At 39.4% G+C, this 19,792-nt stretch overlaps 1 protein-coding gene across 1 annotated transcript in view; it reads right to left on the bottom strand.

Annotated features, from left to right (window-relative positions):
- nav3 (neuron navigator 3) overlaps positions 1-19,792 on the bottom strand; it is a 251,822-nt gene that overhangs the window by 130,589 nt on the left and 101,441 nt on the right. Inside the window, exons 5-6 of the mRNA XM_042511574.1 lie at positions 13,463-13,637; positions 47-115 (exon numbers count right to left, since the gene is read on the bottom strand). Coding sequence (XP_042367508.1) covers positions 47-115; positions 13,463-13,637 — 244 coding nt within the window. The remainder of the gene's footprint in view (positions 1-46; positions 116-13,462; positions 13,638-19,792) is intronic.

The following is a 19,792-nucleotide window of genomic DNA, read 5'->3' on the forward strand; positions in this document are numbered from 1 at the left end:
GATAAAGCAGTGAAAAGCAGGCAGATCAAGTGTTTGCCATATTTACCTTGTGTTTTTCTTCTGTGGTGACCCTATTCCACTGTGGCCCGGAGGACTTGCATATCGTGCTGTGAGACTGAGGAGAGAGCAGACAAGATGACAGACAGACTGTTAACACAGTTAGAAGAGGAATGAGACCAGCGTCTTACTGGAATTTTTTAATCCATGCCTTAATGTAATAATGTGTGTGAGAGGATGCATTCAGATAGAGGCAGACGGAGAGAAAGAGATAACCAAGGAGAGAAAAGTAGGAGCACATGGTACATACTGTACTGTAGCACACCAGCACACATTTCCTTGACTTTTCACATGATGGCTCACATGTGTTTGCTACCACACGTATGACTAAGCCAATAACATCTCTAAATCCATTTACAGGGCCGCTGGCATTTAACTTTCAAATTCAATTCAGTGGTGGCATCGTTTGAAGAAAAACCCCAAAAACACAGCACACGAGGCAAAGGCGTAGGAAATGCCCACAGCACCAGTCACTGTTTATAACCCAACACTCACTGTTAGTCATTCACCGAGACGGGAATTAACGCGGGCTGCCTCTCCATTCATGTTTGACAGGAAGCAGTTAAGCTACTTGTAGAGCGCTTTATGAACAAAGAGATGCCTTTAATCATCATGCGTACACCCTGTAAACAATGAGGAGTCGAAGGCCAGGTGGCAAGGCTGGTGTTTATTCCTGTGTGTAAATGTTCTGAGTGTGTGAACCGTATGACTTGCAAACCATGTGAGTGTTTCTCACTTGTTTTCATAAACTGAGTGAACAGAGCCCCTATTGAAAACCCCATTATCAACCGGACATTATTTCCTTTTTTAACTAATTTAAGTAGCCTAAATGCCTGGGGAAATTTTTATTTGTGGCTGTTTTCATTGCTAAAAAAAAAGCAAGTGAAAAGCCACTCAAAGCAACAGTGGCCTTTTAACTTTGGCCGACGAGGAAAGAAAAGCTGTCTTTTTGATGTTCACGCTAACTGTGACTTAGCTAGGATGACGTTAGCAGTGAATAAGTAGCCTTTTCTTCTATTTTTTTTTTTAAAGTCTTTTAGATAAGACAATTACAAAAACTACATTTGTACTCCCAAATTATAAACAAAAGCACACACAAATTAAGAGAAAGGATAGTTTTGAAAATGGAACCAAAATATATTGCATGCAGTGTAATGGCATGCTTAGCTAATGGGAGCTAACATTATTAGCAACTATTTATAGATGGCCCATTGTACATTAAAAATAATGACAAAAAAAGCACTTGCAAATGTATGCTTATAAAGACAGTAGTAACTTGTGTTGGAAATTCACTTGTTTTATAATTTGGTCACAATAACTTGACAGAAAATGAGCTTTCCAAAAAATGCTTACTTCTTCCCACCAAGCACAACAGAAAGCTAGACAAGCTAGCAACAAGTAAAGTCCCACCTCAAAAACTTTACTAGGAAGAAAACTACAAAAGCTATATTTTAATGAGTTAATGTTAAATATGAACACAACTATACACAAATATAAAGAAAAGACAATAATGTTAAAAATTTACCTAAAATATATTACATGCTGTGTCATGACAGACTTAGCTAATGAATGCTAATGGGTGCTAACATTACTAGCCTAACAATCAGTTATAGAAATATGAACCACTGTAGGTAAATAAATAGTACAAATGACCACAGGAAAATGCTTGCTATCAAAAAGAGTAGAAACAAATGTAAACTCACCAGTTTCACACTTTGGTTCCAGTAACTTGACATACAATAAGTTTTAAATTAAAGAACTAAACAAAATGCCGACTACTTCCCACCTAGCATAATAGAGTATTATATAGCCACAAAGCTAGACAAGCCAGCAACTAGTCCACGTTCAAGAAGTTTACTGGAGAGAAAACTGCAAAAACTAAATTTTACAGCCATATGATCACCAAAACTATACAGAACTATGGCAAAAAGACAAGTGTTGAAAATGTAGCCAACATATATTGCATACAGTGTCATGGCAGGCTAATGGATGCTAACATTGTTAGCTTAACAGACTGGGTTATAGACAGAAATATGGACCATTCTACACTAAAGAAATAATAAAAACCACAAGAAAATGTCTGCTAACAAAGACAGTAGTAATAAATGTTGCAAATTCACCATTTCACAGTTTGGTCACAGTAACTTGATGGAAAATATTTTTTTCAATAAAAGTACAAAACAAAATGCTGACTGTACTTCCTACCTAGCATAACAGAGCATTAAATAGCCAGAAAACTAGAAAAGCTAACAACTAACAAAGTCCCCCTTCAAGTTTACTAAAAAAAATATACCAAGAATACATTTTATGAGCTAACGCTTATTATGAGCAAGCTATCCACAAACATGGAGAAAAGACAAGTGTCGAAAATGCAACCAAAATAAGTGTGCAATATATTTAGCTGAGCCTGTCATGGCAGGCTAATGGGTGCCAACATTATTAGCTTAACAGAATCAGTTATTTCCAAAAATAGTGCATTAAATAGCCAGAAAGCTAGACAAGCTAGCGACTAACACAGTCTCCTTTTAACTAGTTTACTGGAAAGATTTCTGTCTTGACTGTTACACATTACAAATAAATCAGTTTATATAGAAGTCCAGCTAATTTGAGACTTGTATTCATACCTTCCACAGGCTGACCAGAGATAGATACTTGAGTTTTCCAATCAGTTCCTTTTGAGTATGAAGCCAGAGAGCCGCAGTAGTTCAACAACTGTCTTAAAACTGTCCTCTACAATGACCAGTAGCTCTGCTTCAGCTGGAGGACAGAGGAAGTAACAAGCACCAGCAGTCTGTTTAGACGTCCTTTTTTTCTGACAACGAGGAACAACTTGTTCTCTGTTTTGTGATTGTGGGCTGCTGGTTTGGCGTTGGAGAGTGAACGTGGACAGAGACAATAAACTACCTATACTGGGAATCTGAGTGACGCACTGCCATCATCACATCTTATTTTCTGCTCTCTAGGCTTTTAATGTGCATTTCTCAACTTTGCATGAAACTGAATTTAACCAAATGCCAACAGACTTTTACATTTTCGCATTTCACACATTTAGCTGACACTGTGACACAAAGTAAATGTAAAATTTGATTAGAGATCTAACAGTACAAGTAACTCATGATATTGCTCTGAGTATGATCACAGGGACAGGAAATTAGAAAATATGAATACATTTTATGAATTACACAAGCAAGATATACCATAAGAAATAGTTTTCATAGGGAAAAGGGTTCCGAACAAGTAGTCTACTGGACGTGAACTATATAAACTAAAATTAATTTAGTATCGGATGTTTCCTTGAGTCCTTTGATCCTGAGTGAGGTCGGTCTTAGACCTTTTGGATATAAAATGTTATCTTAATCATCAATCATTTTATCCTATTAGACACATTATAAAATTTGTCATGATAGTGTACAAATTATTGAGTTATGGCCAGAAACTTGTTTTGTGAGGTCACAGAAACCTTGACTTTTGACTCTCAAATTCTAATCAGTTCATTTGTGATTCCAAATGGACGTTTGTGCCAAACTTAAGTGAATTCCCTCGAGGTCTTCTTGAGATATATGGTTAATGACAATAAGACGAAGGCAAGGTCACAGAGACCTTTACCTTTGACCACTGAAATCTTGTCAGTTTATGCTTGAGTCCAAGTGGATGTTTGGGCCATTCAAGGAAAATCTCTAAATGCATTCATAAGATATTGCCTTAACGAGAATGGGACAGACAGATGGATAACCCAAAAACATAATGCCCCCAGCTCTGGTTTAAAAGGCATAAAAATCTTTGCTAATGAATATTTTGACAGCCTCCTCTCCAATATAGTTTCCTTTTGTGCAGAAGTACAACAAAAGGAGGACTGCTACAGAAGTTTCAGGCCTTGCTGAGGTGATTTTCAGTCAATATCTCAAATAAATTTCATCACTCTGTAGAATCAAACCAGCCGTCACGGAGCGACTGTGATATTTAATGCTTTGTTCACGGAGGTCGAGCTGTGAATGACGAGGATCTTTTAAGGTGCTGAGCAAAATTTTAATTAGCTGTCCAAGTCTTGAAAAGGTTCCCATTCTCTGCAATACACACATTTACATTTCTCTCTCACACACACACAAGCAGTCTCTCTACAGTATTTACACCTCTCCCTCAGGACAATATGCCTCCCTTTTAAACCACCTGTGATAAAGTGCCGAGTCACTGTACATTTCTAATTGACCTTGTGGGTTTTCATGATGCGGTGTTATGCAAACGAGCTCTGGAGCAGACAGCAGACCAGAGGGGGAACAAGTTCAGGGCAGTTTCACATTATAGTGGCGAGCACCTTCCTGTCACGACATTAGTGAACTATATGATATATGACACCTCAGTTAATGATGTCTGGCAAATAAATATGTTCTTTTTAGTTTTCCAAAACCACATTTCATCTACCTGTTGTATATTTTGTGCTCAATTAAATACCCTAAATGCCACTTAGCACACAGACAGGACAAGCTTAGACATAGATTAATGGAGCCTGTTGCACTCAATTTTTTTCAATTTTTTTTGTTCATATTCAGAGTGGGAGTGCAAGTGCAAGGCTGTTAGCAAGGGTTATCTCTGAAGGCAGCAAAGGCCACAAAAGACTGAGAGAAGGCAATGTAAGTACAGCTTGTGTAGGAGCAGCCCACAGTTGTATATGACAGTTAAAAAAGTCAGGGATGATGTGGCGCACATTTTTCCACCACAAGACCCATCCTGACCCTCCTGCCCCCACCTCCTGCTTTATAAAACGCAATGAAACATGAAGGCAACGGTATAGAGTCCCCAGCCTGGAGTGCTTATCCAACCCACAGCATTTAAGATGTTTCCAATGTGGAAAAAGAGACACTAGGACACATGAGGGCAGGATCTAGGACTGGGGAAAGGGGATGGGGTGGTGGTAAGGAGGAGAAGGAGCGGGGGTACAGTCTGTCACTTTTGATCTAATACAACATACATCAACAAGGCCTCTGTTTAATAGTCCACGACACTGCGGCGCGCATGCAAGCGATATTGGATGCCTTCACTGTCCTATTAAATGTGAGTAATATCAGTTTCAGCTTGATTGTAGCCGCAGCCCTGAGGGCAGACACTAACGGATGGGTTTGTGATCCAAAATGGCAGGAGCTCAGGCACTTGGGCCGATGTGATGACAGCAGGTAATGGCGTGTCGTCCGACCTACGTGTCAAAAGAGGTTTTCCGTCCAACATGGACCTTTTAAAGCCCAATCCACACTCTAATATCAGCTACTTCTGGAATAGTTCTTCGCAGACTCATACATTACATCACATGTCCATTAAAGCATGTGACACAGTCAACTCAGTATCTTCTGTGCACTGATGCTAGTTATGTGGTACCATCCACAGTTAGCTGCTTTGGAAATTGTTCAGTCACTGATGGTTCACTCAGAAGAATCTACAGCACACGTTGAGACTCTTGCATTCATCTTGCACCTATTCTTTTGTACCAATATATCAACAAGTCATCCAACCTTTACACCAAAAATAGGTAGTTCTGGATGCCCTGGTGACCTATGGGTTTAGGACACCAACAATGAACCACAACATCTCTCATTAAAGGGTTGGGTTATTTGAGAAAAAGAACTACTTTATATTATGGCATCATGTTGGAAGACAAACGTGATGGATGGATAAATAGATGGATGGTGGGATCGATGGTGGGACAGATGTGTTTCTCAAGCTGTTGGATCGTCCAACAAGTACTTCTGATAAAGCCTACTGGCGCCTTACAGACCCCTTTGATTGCAAATCAAATTTTTGACCTTGCTGACATGTCTATATGCTGTTTTTTTTTACGATATAAGACATATCATAAGCAAAATAAAGAGTCAAAGCCATGGCTGAGCTTTTCTGCCTTGGAATTGCAGTGTCTCATTGACAGTCTCGGAGGCACAGATTCGGACTTTCGGGCTTCATATGTCATAAACCTAAGAAATGAATCCCGAAAAGCTATGGCGACACCAGTGGTATTAGAGGAGAAGCCAGGCTATCTATTGGTAATTTGCAAGTTAATGTTCACTCTCATTTCAATTTGTTAGCGATATTGATCAGGAACAAGGGTTATTTTAAATTACAGACACATTTTTAGCTATTTGATAACATAGTCAAGCCGCAGGCTCATGTTATCTATCAGTGGGAGTGAGAAGGTATGCTTGAACTGCAGGCAAAAGGCTGAGGGGCGGGGCTGCTTTGCGTATTCATAAATCCGTGCATACTATATGAGGCAAAGTTTTAGAATTACATCGAAGCCATTTCAAGCCATTAAGGGACGTATTTGATGGATAAAACTTCTATATATTCAATTCTGATGGACAGAAATGAATTTTAGGTGTTTAATAAATGCCCAGGGAGGAACCTTAAGTTTGACTGGCAAAACTTACTTCTTTGCCACATCTCAACTACCAACTATCTTTTAAAGACTTTAGATGCCCAAAAATATACAATAAAAAAATAACTAACTTGCAATTTAAACTGACCAATAGTGTTTAAGATCTGGCACCCCTATTGTGAGACATTGGATGCAAACAGTGGTGACTTCTGACTTCTGTGTCAAACTCAGATGTTTTGTACGCCCAACAACCACCACCCCCCCCCCCCACCCCCTATGAGGTTTTCAGGCGCTATAACAGAAGTACAACATTATCTACTTGCTGAAAAGTACCATGTGTGGAAATCATCATGTGTAGATCAGTACAAAAATTAAGTATTGAAATACAAACAAATGCATGAAATATTTCATGCAGATAGTCACCAAACTAAAGTTAAAGAGCATAAAGCATAAGTTCAACATACTGTACACATAGTACAAAAACTTTGCTTTCATGGAAGTACCCCTATTATTAAAACATGCTGTTGGCACGACTTATTAATGATTTCAAATAAAACTTCTCACTGTCAGTTTCCCATGACAAAGATCAATGAATTATTCATATCCACATCTGTGTACCATAAAAAAAAGCTAATCACAAGTCTATGATGTATGACAGTACAGAATAACAAAAAAGATAAGCGGAACCAAACTATTTACCAGTTCATGATGCCACTGACACTATTCCATCCTCCTCATATCACCATGCGTTTCCAAGAAAGACCCAAACTCTGTTGCCTCGATGGTATCACTCACACACTGCACAAGCTAAAACTGTACCTAGGAGACGAGTCGGGCTTGGCCAGGCTGTTGGCTCTCCCATAAGGCAAACGGCTCTTCCTGTCACGAGACACGGCGGTAGGCAGGCGTGAGGTGCGCCAGACCAGGGGGTCAACTTGTTCGCCCCGGGACATGGTGAGTTAAAGAGGGAGGGTTTGCTGTGCCCTGTCAGGCCCGGGCCCCCCTGCCTTCTAGAGCACTGAAAACCTCCCGTGGCTCCGGGCTGTCGCGCTCTGTCCAATGGGGAGTTCCCCTTGGACACACACACATACACACACACACGGTCACACACATCCCCTGCCCCAGAGACACCAGTCAGGCCAGCAGGTGCTGTCTATAGAAAGCTCCCCATATCACAACTGTAGATGTGCAGCGGGCCAAATGTGTGAGTGTGTGTGTCTCCGTCTGTGTAAATCTGTGAGACAGATAATTTGATAATTCTAAAAGCTTAACATTTTTAATTTAAAACATCCATTCTTCTGGCTTATCTTATATTTTATGAAGTTACTCAGACATGCTAAATCTTCAGGGTCGACTGGGGCTTACAGGAATTCATCACTGTGGAAAATTAGAATAAGAAAAGAGTTTTTATGAATACATTTAATTACATTTCAGTGTTTCCAAAGGTGGTTGAAAAGAGAAAGGAGCCTGCACAGCAGCCAGGCATGAAGCCTGGAACAAAGGGAACATTTGAAACAATTTGAAGTTGACGTAGTACATTATGAGAAGTGCAGAGAAAGCAAACTCTAGCATCAGACATATCATCAGTTTGTGTAAGCTACTTTAACGTACAGCAGATTCTTCAGATAATTAGATTTTACACAGTAAAACAGGCACCATACATTATGCTGCCGCTACAGCATGAAACATTATTCCTAAAAAGAAAGAAACAGAACAGGATAACAGAATATATCCCTCAGTATATCTTAGGCTTTTTATTATCATCTAATTTAAAAAGAAAAGAGCAGACTGTATTTTGCCTCAAACGCTTATGATAAGCTTATGAAATAAAGACAAATAATAGATAAAAAGTCATTCATTTTCTCTTCTGTGTTTTTGAGCTTAACCAGCTGTGCTTCCATTAAACTGTCAAGAGAATTTAAGCAAACTTTTGAAATGTTGCAATAAAGAAATGCGAATTAGGCTTAGGAGTGAATAAACAGCTTGGCAAAGCTTAGTTAAGTCAGAAGTTGGCGGTATCGGCTACACTTTAAATATGGCTGTAACCTGCCAGTGAACAGAGTCAAAGAAGGTGAGGTTGCAAACTGAAAACTAAACAAGATCCCTTGCCCATCTACCCCGGTGCTGAAGTACTTGAATATATTATCACTAACACATACACACACAGTATGGCGATAAGAGCAGTGAATAAATCATGTTTCATAAGTCTTGTTTTTCTTTGGGTGTTTTTTATGGGAATGTGTGCCTATGGTTTGCACATTCCACATTTTATTGTAAGTGTGTCATACAGTGCGGTACTCCCGCTGGTCTTGTATTGGTCTTGACTTGGTCTCAGTCACACAAAGTCTTGGTCTTCTCTCAGTCTCAATACACTCTGGTCTTAGTCATCAATTCAGTGATTTTATTGCACTGGAAGACACCAGCCGCAGAAGCAGTCATCTGAGTTAAATGTTTCTGTGTCAGAGGCAAAGGCATTTCCATAACCTTTTTTCATATCAACTTCTTTTTTAAAAGGCAAAAAACACCTCAAGTTAGCATAAACTTTTTTGTGCAATTAGTAAGGTTTTATCAGTTTTTACTGTTATCATACAGTTTTTCTAATTCCATACTTTGAAAAAAATAGGCTACTGTTTCCAAATTCTGTGGGAATATTAAAAATACAACACTAATAACTAAGCATGTAAAAATCCATAACCTTCAGTCTACCCTTTTAATTCATAGCATCAGGTGAGGTCGGGACTTTATGAAAAGGTACTAACCATGTGCCAGACCGTAAGCTGACAAACATCAAAGACACTGCCGAAAAAAACACAAATATAGGAAGACGAAACGCCAAGCAATAGTGAAACTTGAGTTGGTTTTTACTTTCACCTTTGCTGGTGAGCGTGTCTACAAACAGCAAACTACAATCCTGCACAGTATAGGTTGAAAATATGTTATTCCACGCTTTCTGACAGTGTCCAGCTCTTCACTAAAGCTATATAATCTTTAAAGTGGGTGAAATATTCAAACCCAACTTACATGTTTTTAAGGCTGCCTCATTCCATCAATTTCAAGCTGTCTTGTGCATCATTTCATATACACTCCCCCCAAAGTCAGCCTGAAATATTTGATCTTCTTCTTCTTTAAAAACTCTGTGATCTCCACCAGGATTCAAAATAAATTCTGTGGGTTTAAATTATGTTTGACTGCACAGCATGAGTTTGGGATGATTGATGTATACCAGTGAGTCAGCTGCATTTAGGAGGTCAAAGCAGAATCGGGAAAGATTTTAGGAGATTTCCTTTACAAGTATAAAAATGCAACAGTACCACTGTGCACAGTCAGAGTTCATTCATTCATCTTCCCAACTTACGTGATACTGGGCCAAATTGCTCGATACCTTCAGACTCTTCTGGGCAATATTTCTCTGATTTCTCTACCCGAAATGTTGAAATTCATTCTCCACACCTTTGCAGACTTTCTTGAACCACAGAGAGAGGATGAATGGTCTGGACTTCCCCCCCAAAACTCACAGATTAATGGCTTACTTTATCAGTGACAGACACGGGCTGATCCTCTGACCTCCACTGCGGCCTTCAACATTCAGACGTGATTAACTTATCAGCCCCGGGGACTGAGACATTACTGAGGCCGTGGACAGTGAGGGCAGAGAGGGTCCACTTGGAAATTAACCGAGCCACTTTTAAGAGAAACTCTTTATAGAAAACCTTCTTCCATGAATTCATATTTTCTGCTTGTTATTAGTGATGCACAGCGTAAAAAAAGTAATTAAAATTAACAGCCAAGTGCTGTAAAATCATGACATCATAAAACTGTAAATAGAAAAAAGTGTTGCGTTTACAGTAATATCTTGCAAAGCACTGACCTCCAACAAAACTGTTAATTTTAAAGTGAGATTATATTCAAATAAAAAAAAAAATCTTTGTAGAATTTAAAGATTACTGTAGTTTAAACACAAGAAAACTTTAATACAAAAAATGGTACTTTTTTTATTACAACATGAATGTTAAAATCTGAGTGTTATATCTTAAAAACTTAGTTGAATAGTGATGGCATTGCTGAATTTTATTTTTGTCTCCCAAACTGACTGCGTAAATTTTACAGTTTCAAAATGTTGTACTTACAACAACTTTTTGATTGAATTACAAAAGTTTTACATGGGTAAAGTTGTTTACATCTTCACTGTATTTTTTACAGATTTATTATGCAAACAACAGCTGCCAGTTTTTTTTTTTTTTCATAAAAAATGGGATTCAAATATCTCTCAACCAACTTGTTATCAGTATTGTACGCATGTTTGTATTTATTTATGTATTTATAATGGCCATGCCAGGCTGGATTGATGCTGCAATGTGTATGGAACTATTCGGTGTGTATGTATGTGTGTGTGAGCATTCTCCACCTGTTGTGGGGGGGAGTGTGGGAATGGGAGGCAGCTGTGCGCCTAATAATGCTCTTGCCCCCACATACACACACACACACACACACACGATACACTGACCTCATTGCTACCACCTCCTAACTCGTCCCAACAGAGTGGGTCTAAAACACTCGACAATATCATCTTACCCGCATGCCCTCTCCTCAAGTGCTGAGACTAACTGCTCTTATTGCACTGATTTTATACACACACACAAACACACGCATGCACACACACACACACACACACACACACGCTGCCAAACAGAACGGCCATGCAGTAACTCGATCTGGTTCGGGGGAATGCTGCTCATGTGTGGCATGTCAGGCGTTCCTTTAGATGCTCCTCTAAGGCCTGCTCTGTCTATTTACATCACACAGGATAAGGCCTCCTTTGCTTTTACTGCCTTTTACTGCTTAGCTGCCTGTATGCCAACACTTCTGCTGCACAATGCATGTCTTCATATTATAAAGTGCCTCATAAATCGGACTCTAAATAGACCGCTGAAAAATCAATGCAGCCCAACCAGAGATGTGGCTGTGTTCAAAATCACATACTAACATACTATTCATACTTAGTATGATGTAGAATGGAGTATGTAGCAGAGACGACACCAAGTCATTGTTTTGCAAGTCACAAGTAAGTCTCAAGTCTTCTTACCCAAATCAAGTCCCAAGTTTAGACATGCAAGTCCCAAGTCAATTTCTGAGTCCTAAATTTGAGTTTTGAGTCCTTAACAAGTCATAATGTTGGCTTTCACATTAGTAATGCCATTTAAACAACAAAGTAATAATATATTAAATTTACAAAAATCATGAATGCTTTCTAAAAATGTGTATTCATTTGTTATGACAAGTTTGTAAAAAACTTCCTTGGCTGTTCAGCCAAAATTAGCTAAGCATTAGCTCTCTAAATATAGCCCCTTTTACACAGTGGGAATATAGCAGTTTTATGCTGCCTCGCCATTCTGTATAAAAGGTACGATCGCAGAATGGGGGACAGATTTGTCTCACCTTTGAGACAGCAACAAAGGTAGTAATCACGCCAAATTGAGGTCTATGCAAAAGGGACAGCTGGCAGGAAGGGGTCATGGGTGTGACTGGCGTTTTATGCGTGCAACCACCTGTGGGAGATTTACAAAGCAGTCGGTAGCAGTTAGCAACTAACACAAAGAAGCAGAACAGTGTCTGTAAATGTCCACAAATTGGAAAATCAGTGAAGTCAGGTGAAATCAGGTGCTCCTTACCATCTGAGCAGAGGACAAGATCAGCCGCCATATACCACAGATTGTTATTGACATGTTATTCTATTGTTATTGTTTAGAAAAGGCATTGTTATTGTTTATGTCACATTAAAGACTGATGCTATTGTGTTACACATCATGCCCATCACACCTGTCGAGCCTGTTGTTGCCATGATGCCAGCATGCGGTCTAAATCCAGCAGCATGATGCCTCTTTTGTTTGATTCTGTAAAAATGCAAAGGTAGCGTAAAGGAGGGACACTGTAGTGATCTATAGTGCAAGCTCTGTGTTAAAAGGGCTTGTGTTAATATCTGCCTCGACTTACTCTTTTTTTGTGCAACTTCAAATGTTGAATGAAATTGAAGTTGTTGTGTCTCCATGTAATTTTCAACTTCTGCACCTTTGCATACTGCAGTTTGTTTTTCGTTAACCACCGCATACTGTAAGTATGTAAACAAAATTATCTTTAGTATCATTTTTTCCTACTGGCGCTCACTACCGTAACATTTGTTCTTCATTCTTCTCTTTATCAGCAAGATTGGATGCTGTTGGATGGACTCAAACTAATTGGACCTGGGGTATTCACTGCTTGCTGGAAATGAATTGCGTTGATGTTTGTTGATCTTGGAAATGAATTGGTTTGTGGCACTTTTTTAATAGCATATTGTTTAATCTGTAGACTTGGGGGAAGGTATGCAGGTGTGCAGTATATACACATTGAGAACTGGTAGTACTTAAGTATGAAATTCCTAAAACAGCCTTTGTCTTTTCTCTTGCAGGTGTTCTTCGTTGTCAAAACACTGCACCTAAATTACCCACAATGCAACTCGACCACTGATGGATTTGTCACCTTGAGACAGAGTCAGGCTTTCGTACTGCTTGCAGCCTTTATGCTAAGCTGACCTTACAGGCTGTAGCTTTATGTTTAACAGAAGAGTCCTATCAATCTTTTAATTCATCTCTCAACCAGCCAGTGAATATTTTCCATACATTCTGAGGCTAGGCCTGCATTCAAAATGTAAATCGAATGTAACTACTCTCCTCTGCTGTCAGCCAGCTTGACTCTTCCCCGTCAAAACTTCCTTATGCAGCAAAAGCTCTAATGAGAAACATTTTCCATGAATGCTGTTATTCATTTTGCACTGAGAGGCAGTGATATCCAACAAATTCCTGTTTACGAAAGCTCAAACTGGACCTAATTAAGCATCCAAAAGCGATACATCAGCCGACCTCTACTCAAGCATAAATCCTAAAAAATAGTAAGTCCACTAATTGAAACTAGTGACATCAGCTTGCCCCGTGACCTCTAAGGCTACCTCTGCCCCAAACAACACTCCAACCAACACCAAAATACTGGAATACTATCTGGAGCGCAACGTACCTGGACTGCATGTCTTGTGTCTTGAGGCTGCTGGCGGATGGTGCGGTGCTGCTGGTCTGCTGGCTAAGCTCCACCAGGGACTGGTAGTACTGCTGCTGCTGCTGCTGCTGCTGCTTGTAGCGAGACAGGATGAAGAAAAGGCCCAGGATGCTCTTTAGGTTGCCATTCCTGATCTCTGGGGGGAACAAATCATGAGGAAAGTGTGAGTGTGTACTTTATGCTGTGGTACTTACAGTGCTTCTCCACCATTATATAAATCCATTCTACCACTGTGTACTTGTATATACAGCTTTATCATGCATTTTCTTGGAATAAAATCATTTTTGCGACTGAAAAGAGTGCAAGACTTTTGTTTTTCTTTTGTCTAGAACCAAAGCAGTGTTCTATGACGCCAAAATTAATATTTTCCAGACCATTTATTGTGTCTTTCAAACACTGTAACGTGAACATATGTTGACTTTTTTAAAAAAAGCCACTTGGGGATGGAGCTCAAGTGCAGCTGTTGTGCAACTGCAAGCATAAGAGTTTCATAAGAGTAATTACACATCGGCGTTAACTGGAGGAGATACTGATGGACTGTATATAATATGCAGAGTTATAGCATTTAGCATAACTTAATGGCATTCTGCATGAGGTAACACTTACTCTGTCCCAGAATAATTTAGGCCACTGCTCTCAAGAAGAACAATTTGTCACATATCCAGACTAAAGCATTTGCAAACACACAGCTGGTTTTTAGGAGTGACGCTCAGCATGAGAACTTCTGGACTGGTGTTTAACTGACGAACGCCTGGTATAAGGGCAAGTCGGAGGCCAAACAGCCCAAAATATACAACAGGAATTACAGCTTTTGCCATAAAATGAGGAACTGATGGTGTATTTACAGATGCTGTTGGTGCAGTGGTGGCACAATGGCAGAAGTGAAACTTTTCAGTTTATTGATTTGAGTAAAATTATATAAATGGATGGGATGAAAAGGAGAAATGAAAGTTGAGTTGAAGTTCACAAACTGCTTGACAGCTAAAATAAAACCTGCTTAAAAGTAAAGCAAAAAACAAGAATTACTGCCATGTGGTTGTATGCTTCTGCTAACCACTTAAGTTGCACCACAAACATGGATGCTTCACACACATCTTTAACTGCAGTGCAGAAGATCTAGACAATCTGCAAAGTTTCAAGGTGGACACCCAAGATTAGTGTCACCAATTGAGGATCTCACCAAATGTCTCCCGCTCTGTTCCTGAGATATGCTGTTGACTGATTGCCAGAAGAGTGATTTTAGTAACATTATGATGTCACAGTGACTTTGACCTTTGACCCTCGACCATCCTAATTCAGCTCATTCTCCATCAGGTGTTTCTTGAGATATCGTGTTCAAGAGAATGCAACAGATGGAGTCAAAGTGACCTTGACCTTTGACCACCAAACTCTTATCATTTTATTGTTGAGTCCAAGTAAACGTTGGTGTAAAATTTGAAGAAACTTTCTCAAGGCCTTCTTGAGATATATAATTCGCAAAAATAAGACAAATGCAAAGTAAAAGCAAACTTGACTGTTGGCCACCAAAATCTGATCAGTTCCTTGTTGAGTCCAAGTGGATATTTGTGCCAAATTCCCTCTTGACTCTCTTTGAGGTATTGTGGTCACAAGAATGAAACGGACAAGGTCAAGTAACCTTGACCTTGACAAGTAACCTTGACCTTGACCAAAATCTAATAAGTGCATAGTTGAGCCCAAGTGGATGTTTGTGCCAAATTCAAAAAATTCCCTCTAAGCCTTCTTGAGGTATTGCATTCACGAGAATGAGATGGGCGGACAGATGACCAGAAGGCGCCTAAGCATAACAACAATAATCAAAACTATGTTCAAAGTACTTAAGAGTAATGTTTGAGAGTTAAAGAGATTATGTTCCATTTTTTGATCTCCACCAAACTGCAGCCCTGCAGATAAAGTTACCTTTTACCTTTTTTTGCTGAGCTGGCAACAGCAAGAACGCTCCTAATCGATGAGAAACTTTTTGTCTGGAGTGTTAATCTTATCCTTAACAGTTCCTGAGTTCATCTCAGACAAAACTCAAACAATTGCATCTCTTGTCGACTCCTTCACACACAGCACAGATGGGATTCAGCAGTCACAGAGGCGGAAGAATTGATCACTGTGGCTAACGCACCCATTTGTGAAATGGACTTTTCAGATCAAACCCTCCGCAAGAGCTGGCACACAGAGGCATGGGAAGTATAGCAGCGGCTGACGCAGGGCATTTTTACTCCATTTTTCAATTTGGTGGGGTTCAAACATTCTCCCCAGCCATCCATGGCTACACTGTGCTGTTTGGAGACTGTGAAAGTTGGAGAAGATTAATCTCTTGGGGGTGTTTTCCATTTTCTAACACCCAGAGGCGGTAATTTATACTGGGGCCTTAGAGAGAGTCTGAACAGAAGCGTTTTCTGTGCTTTAGGGAGAGACAATGTTGCAGATTCAGCCGCCCAGAGAGCCACTGTGGACTGACACTGGAGGCAACTGCTAAAAGTAACAGAAATGATCATGATGAGGACACGAGGAAGAATTATACTTTATCCATCCCAAAAGGGAAGCTGCCCTCGAGGTCAGGGTCGGCTGTAGAACTGCACATTTAAGTATTTTATGTCTCACTCACGGAAATTTTAACAAGGTGTAGGTTTGCGCCAAGGTTAGATTACCGACAAGGCAGTTTGGTAACTGTCCCAGTGCCCCAGAGCTCAAGGATCACTGCGGTATGGTGATTTATTTGAACAATTGTTCTTAATTATTTACCAAAAAAGCACAGATGTTATACTAACTGATGTTATAGGGCTTTAAATGACAATTTGTATATCAGTCACTCACCTCATGTTAGGTTGAATTTGTGGAGATGTTTTTTTTTTTCATTTCGATTTTATTTATAAAGCCCATTATCACAAATCACAACATCCCTCTGACCTTAGACCCTCACAGTGACTAAGGAAAAACAGTACTAACTTTGTAGTTAGTTTGTGTTATTGTCACAATGATCAAGTCAGTGATAGACCAGCAGTTCCAGTTCTCAGCGAGGCACAATTACTGTTTTTGTCAAAGGAGTCTGGCTTTGGGGAGAGCATTGATAAGTTTCACTTGTAGATCAGTTTCTCAATGGAAAGGCCTGTCTGTTTGGGAAGTACTGAACATCCGATTGAATAAATGAGACTTGGATTATACTATGCTTTGATATAGTTTTGCTGCTGTTAAAAATTGACCCCTTTAACTTCAGTTCATCAAGATTTTTTTTTCTATTTTTGGATTCTTCATTTACTGTCGAGGCATGAGAGAAAAAACAAAGGTTTCTCCACAAATTCAGTGTAACACAAGGTGAAAAATTCATCTTGGGCATGAAGTATTCCTTTAAATTGAGTACTGCTGCCCCTGTGTCAAAATCTAGTTTTACCATAAAACCTTCACAATGTCCTTTGTGCTTATATGCTGAAAGCTACGTGTTTGATTAAATTACCACACAACAAATCTTGAGCTTCCTGTAGCTTGAAGAAACTCTACATACTGTACAAAGTCTGGAAGGAAAAGAATGTTAATAGATGTCTTGCAGCTCATAAACATGTTACCTCCAGCCATAAATATGCATGAAACACTGGTTCTATCATGACAGGGTTGTCTTCATCATATTTGCTTTTGCCAAAAACATTAGCATTATTTTTAGATGGTCTATTTATACATTTTAATGTATGTTTTTATTCCAGTGACCAACTCTTCTTTTAAATGCTGTAAAATCATTTTTTATCGAACGTTATGTAGTCGTGTTATGTAATGTAGTCATTAAAAAACACATTAAAATACACACAATTAGCCTTGCGGCTCTTCGGCAGCAAGAGAAATATATAGTTTGATTAATATTTTCATTTAGTGATCAAATATTAAACACTTGACCATATTTCTTTTCAATGTGAGAAGTAAAAAACTGTTTAATTACAAGTCAGAAGAAGGAGACTGGTCGTGAACCCATCTCCTGGGAGACAACTCATCCACAATACAACCTCCTTGAACATCCATTTGCTTGTTCATAGCTTATTAAGAAATCTCACTTGCAAAGGCCACAGAGTTTGTTGAAGAACTGTTACGCTTTGGCTCTTTGGTATAATAATGTCAGCCATGGTTAGCCATGCATGGCTTTGGCACTGAAAACCTGAGACCGTGTCCCAGGTGTTGTTAGGAAAAGGCAACTACACACTTGAGAAAGATTAGGTAAAGATTTTGGTCTTTTTTATTAAAAAGTCAGTTTAGAGATAAAGTGAAACCACTGCTCAATATTTAAAAAAAAAAACACCATTATGTTGATATAAAACAACATTTTGGGTGGTATGATATTTATACAAAATGTATCAGCCGATGCAAAGCAGTTGTATATGAACTGAGTTGTTCTCAGCCGACTGCTGCTTTATCTTATAATTATTTTGGTGCTGCTGCAGAATGTTCGGAGAAGAGCCATCTGCATTTGTAAAGTAGGACGTATGCAGGATTTATGCATGAGGGGGACTTTGAGAAGTTACTGCTGTGCAGCATAAAATGTCTTTCTGCCCAAACTTCAAGCACTCCTACTGCAGACAAAAGAGCACCATACTGAGTTTTTTTTTTCCGAGAGATATAGGAGAGCGATGAACACTTCAGATATTTTCTGCTTGACCATCAATTGTCTGTAGTTCATCTGGTTTGTCATCTAGCCGAAGCTCTGAAAGTGTTTCTTCTGAAAAATTATTGCAAAACTCTCACAAAGTGTCACCTTTTGCTTTCTCTTCTGTTGAACCTTTATCAACTTTCTGAGAGTTTCGGGGAAAGTTGTGATAAAGAAAAGGATAGCTGAATTCTGTGAGACAGCTATAGGACATTGCTTTTTGCCCATTAGACATTTTTGTCAGCAATACATTGACTTTTGATCTCCCTGAATGCAGGAGGGCTCTTGCTGCTCTGAAGCAATGTAGGAGATAAGTGTTTCTGCTTGGCCCACGCTCAATGAAAATGTACCTTTGCTTCGAGGGGCCCTCTTAAGTGGCTGACATGGTTGCATTCATTCCTTTTTTTTTATTATCTGGAGAGGCTGGTTGTCTCATGAGTCACAGAGGACTTTGGAGGAGGTGAAAGAGAGGTTCTAGGATGGCTGGATAATATGAAGAAGAAGACAAGTACTGTGCGAGCGTCTCAGTACTAAATATTCTGTCTGTACCTACTTCATCAACCTTTGTTGGGTCTAATCCCCAGACAATAGCTGTCCAACCAGGGCCTCTTTTTACAACTCCAGAGCTGGTTATGGCTTTGCCTCCACTGCTGGCCAGACACATTTGTTGTGTAAACTTGGTTTTTCATTCCTTCGTTATTCCCAAATTAGGTTCTTTCTCTTAACTTATAGCCTTCCTCTTGACCTGGGCTTCACCTACTGGTCAGAGAACAAGTGTGTACCCCTTGCTGAAAAGTGAGCTTTTGAAATTAGACCTATTTTTAAAAAAACTGCACCCACTGAGATCAAACAGGAGGAACTTTATTGTGGCGAGCAGGTCATGTTCTAAGTTGCCTGCAAGCACTTCAGCCAAGCGTTTTTAATGACCTGCTGTAAGGACCCCTCACTGTAACTCATTATCAACTGCAGGAAATGTGTGTTTCGGAGCTTCACACCTGCGTTTTAAGGCCGGTAACGGTAGACTGAACTTCCTGTGGATAATAATCACATTTCAAGTAGTAAAACTTTTTTTTGCTTGGTGTTAATTTTGATGACTTATTTTGTGCTTAGGGGTAAAGAGTGAGCTTGAGTTTTTTCCTTTGTAATAACATCAAGAGTCTAGAGCCACACTGGTGGCTTGATTGTACATGTGCAGAGCGGCACTTGCAGCTAAATACAGGTTCACAGTTGGGTTTCCATCCAAATATAGCACTTATTTCAACACATTCTCTTCTTAACTTGTCAAATATTGCCATTTGGTCAGTGCTGTTCACATCTACACATAACACACTAGGTATCCTCCTACATTTGTTGTTGAGGTTCATGGATGGCATGCCAATTTACACCTGTTCAATGATCTTCTGTTTTCATAGGAAATGTACAGTTTCTGCTCGTTAGATACATAATCTTTTTTCAAACTTTGGTAAAACACCTCATATTTACCTTTAATTCCTTGTTCAACGAAAGCACATGGTTAGGATTTGGCAAGAAAAGCACCTAGTTAGTTTTAGGCAACAGAAGCAGGGGATTGGGTTTAGAAAAAACCCCAATATGGCTTGGCACTACATTCATAAAGGAACAAAAAGTGGGCTCCCAGGCGAAAGTCTGGGGTCTGT

The sequence above is a fragment of the Plectropomus leopardus genome, chromosome 22 (genome assembly GCF_008729295.1).
Source record: "Plectropomus leopardus isolate mb chromosome 22, YSFRI_Pleo_2.0, whole genome shotgun sequence".
In the NCBI taxonomy this organism is placed as follows: Eukaryota; Metazoa; Chordata; class Actinopteri; order Perciformes; family Serranidae; genus Plectropomus; species Plectropomus leopardus.